Genomic DNA, 9,241 nt, shown 5'->3' on the forward strand with positions numbered 1-9,241 from the left:
AAGAACATATACAACTAAAGAACATATGCAACTAAAAAAAACAACAACAACAACAACAACAACAACAACAAAAAAGGTAATAAGAGTTTTACAAGTAAATCACCCACTGTCTATTGCATTTTATATATGGTAAAATCCTTTTAAAGTTTACCGCAGGTCCCTTTGGTCCAGTGATATATTCACCACTTGTCTGGGTCCCCTCAACATCAGTTGATGCAGAAGATGTGTTGGGAGGTTTGGGGACTCCTAGTAGAGTCAGTGCAACATAACTTGCAGCTAATAAAATACAAATATTTTAAAACAATAATGGCAATCCTAGCTTCTGAGAAACAAATTACAAGTTTTGTCAATTAATCATACACATAACAATACTTTAAACCACCCTGCGTATGAATATAGGCAAAAGCTAATTTTCTTTCAATTACCCAGGTGCCATTTTGCACAGAATAACGTTAATTTGCTAATTTTAAATATTTGAATACTTTAAAATAGCTCTTCAGCTCTCAAATTTAATTAAAAATATTATGTGTTGAATCTTTGCCAACTACTTTGGAACTTATAAACAAGGTACATTAGGCAGTATTATATATATATCTTAAGACACTTATGATTGTTAAAAAGGTCAGAAGTGAATGTAAACTAGGTCTATGATACCAACATCATCTAAAGCTTGCTAAAAAGCACACAACCTTTTATATGCCGGACAACTTCAACATGATTGCAATCTGTTACAGTAGCACCATTAACCTGTGGTGAAAACAAGTTGTCATTAAAATTAGATGCAGCAAAAAATTTACAAAAAACACCTATTAAACAAACACTAGATTTTTATAATATACATTTTGAGCAGTTGCACTCAATTAACAATAGCTTTAATGTTGTTTCTAGTTTAAACAAATAAAAGGTGTTAAAAATTAAAATGTAAACATATCAGGCTAATTTGCAAATACAATGAAGATCTAACAGAATTAGATTCAACGAAACCTAATATTTTTTCAATGCTTGTATGTGCTTGTGTTTTATGTGATTTGGATGTATGTTATAACTTTTAGGGAGACAAAAAGGCAATACTGCATACCTTGATAATTCTATCACCTTGTACAACACCAGCTTTTTGAGCTGCACCATCTAAAAATAGCAAGATGTTAAAAACAATTACCCAAAAAGTAAACAAGGTTTCAGTTGAAAATATTAACATACGAATAAATAAAACAAATATACAGTGTACCACTAACATCAAAAAAATAAACAACCAAATTATTTGTCCTTACATAACCTTATTATTATATGTAACATTCGACAATACAAACCTGGTTTTACAGATTGCACATATACAGGATTGTCACCACTGACTGTAAGTCCATACCCGTTTTCATCTTTATGTACAAAAACGCATTTCATGATCATTGATGGGGTATCTAAAACCATTTAACAGTTTGTGAAAATAATTGCAGGTAATCAAATCTAGGGTTGGGCATTTGACCATTCCAGTCAATTGACCAGTCAAATACTCGTCAAATAGGTCAAATATTGGTCAAATATAGTATAATACACACTTTTAAAATGCAATTGAAGTTAAAAATAGACCTTGATTTTATCTTTAAATAAATATATGAACGTTTTGGCTCAAGTGCAATGGTTTGTAAAACAAAAACCATTATTTTTTGACTATTAATAAGAATATTTGCAAAACCATGACTATCTTGCAAGCAATCCTATAGCAGTATTGTAGTAATTTTTACCATTACAACAATCACCAAGTTAAGCAACAAGTTAAGAAATTTAACAACAAGTAAATGCATCAGTAAAAAAATATTTTTACTCCTCGTTACAACTTTGTCACTATCTGAATTTTTAAAATCATCACCAGGGTCCACTGGAGACTAGGGATTTGGTTCTTATTTGGTTCTTCTAAATTTCCACGTAGCCTAAGATTGTGGTATACCTCAACTAGTGTTTACTTTTATGACAAACGCGATTCATCATATAGTTACTATCAAGATTATTAAAAACTCAAATCACAAAACAACCCTTGACAAATTTGCAACATTTCAATCCAATATGAGTATTTGACCGGTTGAATAAAGAGCGGTCAATTGACAGGCTTGCCAACCCTATCAAATCTAATAAATAAGTTAAAAATTGTCCAAGTTAATGAATATCAGTTGACAGCTTAACTTTGCTGGGTAAAGTATAGCAGTCTATTTACAGTCGCACAATATTACAGCAGACTAAGAACATAGTGTAGCCTGATTAAGACCAACTAAAAAAATCATTACAAGCTAAGAAAACAAGAACTTTATCACAAGCAAAGCAATGAACTTTATATTGCAGTACATTTTCACAACCAAAGCAAGGCTATACTAGGCCTTTTATTTAGTAAGTTATTTAGTAAATATATTACATGTGAAAAAAAGTAAAGTAACAAACTGCTTTCTTTTAAATGTGGTTCAAAAGTTCAGTCAAGGCAATCAAAACAAGAATACATTTATTGGTTTTCTAAAAAGGTTACAGATTGATAATTTATATCATTGTAGGCAGTGTTTCTTAAAATTACCATTTTCTTCTTTAAAATAATTGGACCTATTAAGTCTTAAAACATCAAAATTTAAACAGAACCTTTCAAATTTATTTATCATAAAATCATCACAATTATTATGCTCCTAGGCAAATATAATCCGTTAGTCAATGAATATGAAAAGTGGTTGCTAAAAACTCCTTGCTGGCCTCCAGGCTGAAAGCATTGACATAAAACATGGGTCACCAAACATTTTTCATAAAGGGCAAAGTTTATTCCAGGACTGGCGGTCGCGGGCCAGTTAACCGCTACGATAATAAAGTGTTAACATTAACCGTATTTTAGGATAATTTTAGAAAAACACCACAGACAAAAAGAATAAACAAAAAGAAAAATATCTGGCCCATGAGCTGTAGTTTAGTGACCTCTGATATATAGGGTTACTGTAAGCCGATAGATATTTTTAAACTGTGCAACTTGTATTAATGAGACTTGTGTTTAACTAGTTGAGCAGCCATTTTAGCAGAGGAGAAAATATGCTAAGTTCAGTAAACGGCTTTGGTGCACTTAAAGCAAACAAGTACAAAACAGGGAGTTTTGTTGGGATTTTAAACAAGCTAAACCTAAACCATTAAACTTGATTAATGTTTAACATCGGTGATTGATCAACCTACATCAAATTAGGTAATAAAATAAAATGTAGTTCTATTTTAAGTGGTCATTAGTTAACATACATGGAAATCAACATATAAACTTTATTGTAGTTTGTATTAATTAAATAATGTAAAGTTTCAACATATAAATGATTTACAAAAACTGACAACAAATATTTGTTAATAGTGTTCGTTAATTAAAAATAGTGTTCATAGATAATAATCACATCACAATTCATTCCAGCCTTAGATAAAAGGAGATTCTATACATTAAGTTGTTTATCTACCAAAAAAATCTCAAAAAAAAAATATTTATTTTAACTTGTAAACTTACATTTACTTGAACCACTTCCCTCTTGATCAGCACTATCAGAATTTTTGTTGAACTTCATAGGTTGGCCAATACTAGCTTTGCTGAGCCTAAACACAAAACCATAGTTTAGTGTGTCACAAAAGCCAATTAACTCTTTTAGTATTAAATAATTGTAAAAAAATTCACTCACCTATGTTCTTTGTGGCGGTCTTTTTTGCTGGTTAATCTAAAGGCAATTAAAAATGATGATTATATAAAACAACTCTTGTTAGATTTTCACAATAGAAATCAATGCACTATATGTGAAAATTGTAAATAATAATATGAAATGAGAGGAGTTGTTTTACATACAGTGCATAAGCAATGTCTAAAGAACTTAGATATTTAATACAACATTAGCAATATATTTAAATACAACATAATTAGGTAAATACAAATTGTTGAATGTTATGCAGGAAATATTATAAATGTATTTAATGCAGTATATTGCAGATCGCAGATCACAAATGATCAGCTTTATATTTAATGAATTAACTCAAAATTCTTACCGGTCAGATAATGGTCTGATAGATCCAGATTGAGTTTCCATGTTGGTAGCACCAAAATAAAGTAAAACTATAAACAAGATGTAATTTAGGGCATAGTTCTAATAGAGATACCTGTAACAGCAATAGTTGTTAATTGTGTGCAGCATAAAGAGTTTCGATACAAATGTAATATAAAAATACATATATTTAGAGATGTCAAACAATTTAAAAAAATATATAATTTTTTAACTCTTTAATAATTAGATGTACATTATTTATCTAGTACAGACAAACCAATGTAGAAAATGCTTCCATATCATATAATCATAAATTGGAATCAAAAATAGATTTTTACACTTTTTTATTGCAACTTGCTAATATAATAATTATTTAAATGATATAATGCAGCACAATCAGGCTAACTAAAGAACATGGATAATTTATTAGCCAGGCAATTAAAAGCCTATGACATATATATCCTCTCAAACTACCCTGTATAAATCCTTTCTTTCTAGAACACCGGCAGTTATACATTTAACTACTTCCTCAATACATATATACATTAGATAATTCCTTTTAACACCAAGACCTATCAAGTATACAAAAAAGAGAAAGAAAGAGATGTCTAGTAGGCTGTGATAGCAATTTATTAGTAGTTAATGATGTCTATAAAATGAATACAAAAAACTTAGTTCAGGTTTACTACTTCTTACTCAACAGAAAATCACAATTACCTAAGTAATGTGAAAAAGCTAATTATTGCCATTAAGGTTGTTACTAAAAGAGTAAAGTCATTTGGTAATTTTTACAATTGTTCTTTAGGCTGCAAGCCCAATACTACAAAATTCATACAAAACTTTAACACAAAATATATATAAAACACATTCAAATCGTTTACTATTCAGACAGATATTACCTCACAAACTGTCACCATCACCTAGTTGGACTGCATTGCTTTTTATAATGACATCCATGGTAGAGTAATATTGATTGTCAAGGTTGTCTGATCAGCGCTCAAATGTGTGTAAGTAGTGCAGTTTACTGACAAAAACATTGGGAGACAAGCAAATTCTAATTGTATAAGAAGTTGTTTTTGTCAAACTTTTAGAAATTTTAATATTTCTGTTTCATATCACAGCCCTGTCTTGAAAGTATGGCAGATCTTGAAAATCTTGTGTACATGCAAGGTTAAAAAAGGGGGCGGTGCAACTATAATGCGCTATCATAAAGTATAGCAAAATCAAAAGCATATTTATTTTTTTGGTGTGCAAGTTTGGTCTGTTGAAAAATCAAGGATGTAGTTTAGGTTTATCTCCGTTTACAGCAATGGGTGCTGGTCTAGAATCCTACCATGACACACTGTGGAAAGTATGATAAGAGCATCCAAGATTTTTCCCAACAGACAAGAGACGTCCGTCCTTAATCAATATGGACCCGGTTTTAAGTATTATTATATTTATTATAATATTGCTTAAGCCAAACCTGCACTATAACCCAAATAATGTTCGTTGTGGTAGGATTCTAGACTAGCGCCCAGAAGTATTCAAAAAAAAAATATTTTAAACTGTAACTTTAAATATATAAACATTTCACTACAAATTCTCTTATAAAAGTCCTCTGGCTCAGTAAGGTGGCCAAATATTAATAAACATCGAGCTTAGGCATTCAACTATTTAATTTAAATTAAACTACGGTTTCCTGTTTAATTATGTACACCTAAAGAATAGCATGAAAATATATTGCAAGGTTGTCTGTGATGACCCTGTCAAGCATTCCCTTACTTGGTTGAAAACTTAAGCAAACAAGTCAAACCTGTGAAAATCCTTGCGATGATACAACCTGGCACACAAAACATTTGTACTCACGTGACCTATACCTGCCGTGACGTAATGACACTTTCCCGAAAAATATACATTTCTTTGTTTTCTGATCTTTTGAAACACACAAATTTGGAAATTTACGCAGATTACATAATTCACTGAACACAAGTATGACTATGAACAAAGTCTATCGTAAAAATACTGAAATTTGACATCTAATTTCTGCTGTCCTGTGCTAACCGTGACGGCTGTAAACGACCAGTGAACAATGACTTCATTACACCGCACGCGATGAAAATGAGGTTCGGTTGTAGTTTTTTTATTTTATTCAAGCTGGAAATAAACGGCCCTTTTACAGATTCGAGTTCAGTGAAGGTTCAGGTTTTTTCAAAATTCAGTTCTGGTTTGGATCCTTATATATCTTACGAAATACCAAGGTTGAAAGGAGAATAAAGCATGTAAATTCTTCAAGTGTTCTTTATCAATTCTTTCACTTTGACCAAAGAGTTTTAAATACCTCTTTAATCTATTTTTAAAAATCTTTGTTTTGGCGGTGTAGTGTGAGACTTCATTTGTTTATATTTACCGAGTTCTTTGACCCACGCATGTCAGTAATAGCCTGTCTTTTATTACAAGTAAAAACTTGACTACCGGTACCAGGCAGGCGCAGCTACAGGCGTTTCATGCTGCCATGTAGGCCACGTTTTTAAAGGTGTACAGGTGCGCTATTACGCAAAAAAGTTAAGTACTACGTCATCACAGAACAGCGTGCTTAGTTTTTGGTCTGGGCAGACGCCTGTATGTCTATCTGCAAAACCGAAAATATAATGTGTAATATTACAAAAAGTTTCGCGACATACCGGTACTTTCTCCAGAAGAATCTCCAGAGACACACTATTGTACAGCGGCACACTGTTTAAGAATCACTGGCCTAGGCTATTGGGATCACCAAATTACGGCCCGCCGCCAAGATCCGGGTTAAGTAGCCTTAAAATGTTGTCGTATGCGATTTAGAACTAAGATTTGATAACTTTTCAAACTGCACGACAATTTATTAGGGTTAACTACAGTTTTTATTCCATGTTTTCTTATATTTTTCGTTTTATTATTCTTTTAATAATCAAGTTAAGTAAGTTGGACAAAAATTGTAATACTGGGCCACCTATGGTTAGCACTTACAATTATCTGGCCCTTTATGTAAGGCGTCGTCACGTCTCCTCTTAAACTAATGGTTTTGCCAATTTCAACCAAAAGCTTTTTTTTTCGCGCTTCTTTCGTGCTTCACGCGATTAAGCTACGTTTTGCGCACACAAAAATAGGTTTTTATAAGTTTTTATTTTATGACGTTATTCCTGGAAGCTTGGATTTCATTCTCGGAACCTTGGATCTCCTCCTGGTCTTTAGTATCGTGCTTATTTTTTGGTCTGAGCAGATGGTAGGCTAACCCTGCATAGCTCTCTTCGTAGCAGCCAACAGCAAAATCATCGTGCTTGCAACAAATAGATTAATATTTGCGCTCGAGTCGGCCAACAAAACCCAATTTCCTATCGAAAATTAATCTAAACATCCAAAAACAACCAAACATTCCGAAAATCAGCATAAAATATCATTACACTCAAACGTAACAATTCTACTTTCGTTTTACTTGCCGGCCAAAAAATGCCCTATTTTTGGGTGCTGTAAATATGGTAGCCCTACTATATAGGCCTACTTACCAGGAGCGGATCCTAACAAAAAACCCTAGATCCGCTCCTGGTACTCACTAATACATTTTAATTGTGCAAATTTAACATTTACTTAAGATTGAGTGTGCAATTTAAGAGTTAGGCCTACAGTACCTGTGAACACGCAGTTGAGTACACTGATCTACGTAAAATATAGTTTCGACCAGTGGTGGGATTCAAAATTTTTGTCAGCCGGTTCTATCAAAAAAGTCATATTTTTCGGCCGGTTCTGTTACAAAAATTCGTGTTTTTCAACAAATAATTAAAGTAAATGCAATAACAGGATGCAACCCCAGGTTCCAGCGCAAGGTTGGAACCGACTGAATTCCATCACTGCTAATAGACACCCTAAAAAGCAGCAGTCGTCTCATGATTTGTACTTATGACGCAACAATGCAATTTTTAGACAAACTAACGGTACTACAAAGGAAAATTATTACGATTATAAAAAAATTAACACTATTTTACGTGCGAGCTTGAGCATTGCACATTTTGGAAAAAAAACACGTCAACTACTTGCATCGTAAAAATCGCTGTATCAGATAAGATGCAAAAATCTATTGACAGTAACCATTAATGCTAACCGGTTCGCTGATCTCATAAAATTTCGTGAGACGGTTCGATAGAACCGGTGCGAACCGGCTGAATCCCACCACTGGGTTCGACTAATCGCGTTCATTACTTTTCAGCGCAGCAAAGTGGTGAATCGGATATTTTTTTACAAAAGTATGGTCCATGTAACAAAAAAGGTTGAGAATCATTGGTTTAGAGCAGTGCTCCGTAACCGGTGTGCCGAGACCATACCAGGTGTGCCGCGACGTTCCCGTATAGGTGTTTAGTTGCGTTTTTTAAGTATACTTTTTACAGTAGAATTAACACAAAAATGGTACACCAAGACAGGCTTTTGTACATGCAATAATCCAGGTGTAACTTTACAATCTTTCTTTAATACTTAAAACTTTTTTAATACCTTTGTTACGTTTAATCACCGTAAGTCGAAATTCAAAACAGATTCTTTAACACACTTAACATATTAAAGCCAAATGCGCAATAATATCCACAAGAGAATAAGATCTAAAATCGTCTAAAAAATAACTAAACCTGTGGGAATAAGTCCATGGGGCTTAAATGGACAAAATGACGCCTGAAACTTTAGTGAGAGTGTATGGGACGATCGGGGGCCATGGCCATCGGTCTGGCATTGAATGTTTTGGTGTCGACGTTTCGGCGCTCTTATTGAACGGCGGTTCCAGCGCCGTTGGGTCACTGCTGTTTTGGCATTGGATTGTTTGCCCCTGTTTGCGGGGTTAGTGAACGGTGGGTAATGGCTGGGGTTATAAATTGGGTTAGGGTCTGAATTACGAGAGTTGGTTATTAAATTTAGGGTAGTTATTGATGAATTTAGGGTGGGGGTGGTGTATATGTATAAAAGCCGGTGTATAAAAGCTTGTGTATATAGGCTTCCGACGGGTTAGGACTTATTCTGATTTATGCGTTTTTACCACCAATAGATATTATTTTGGTCTTATTCCGAACTGTGTTTTATCTCGACGTCATGTTGTTCTAATTTTGGTCTTATGACTGGAGTACCTTATTGGACGTCAAAAGATATTTTAGGAAGACGTAAAACAGCAAAATCAGAAGATAAAAGAATGTAAAAGGTAAATTCCCGGCGCCTTCTGCACG

General features: G+C 33.3%; 1 protein-coding gene across 1 annotated transcript; it reads right to left on the reverse strand.

Moving 5' to 3' along the window:
- Nucleotides 1-88: 88 nt before the first annotated feature.
- Nucleotides 89-4,145, reverse strand: LOC146167944 (rho guanine nucleotide exchange factor 12-like). The gene is made up of 7 exons (XM_083386179.1): nucleotides 4,033-4,145; nucleotides 3,675-3,710; nucleotides 3,506-3,591; nucleotides 1,311-1,418; nucleotides 1,079-1,128; nucleotides 690-747; nucleotides 89-276 (listed from the first exon to the last, which is right to left on the reverse strand). The coding sequence occupies exons 1-7, from the start codon at nucleotides 4,071-4,073 to the stop codon at nucleotides 89-91; spliced, it is 567 nt and encodes a 188-aa protein (XP_083242305.1). The 5' UTR covers nucleotides 4,074-4,145.
- Between the last annotated feature and the right edge of the window lie 5,096 nt (nucleotides 4,146-9,241).

The sequence above is a fragment of the Ascidiella aspersa genome, chromosome 1 (genome assembly GCF_963924565.1).
Source record: "Ascidiella aspersa chromosome 1, kaAscAspe10.2, whole genome shotgun sequence".
NCBI lineage: Eukaryota > Metazoa > Chordata > Ascidiacea > Phlebobranchia > Ascidiidae > Ascidiella > Ascidiella aspersa.

Bases quoted from the DNA above. Each gene is read 5' to 3' on its own strand.
- LOC146167944 (XM_083386179.1), bottom strand. From the start codon at position 4,073: ATGGAAACTCAATCTGGATCTATCAGACCATTATCTGACCG. The intron at 3,711-4,032 runs GTAAGAATTTTG...AATTGCCTTTAG, and splicing joins ATCAGACCATTATCTGACCG to ATTAACCAGCAAAAAAGACC. The intron at 3,592-3,674 runs GTGAGTGAATTT...TTTTGTGTTTAG, and splicing joins GACCGCCACAAAGAACATAG to GCTCAGCAAAGCTAGTATTG.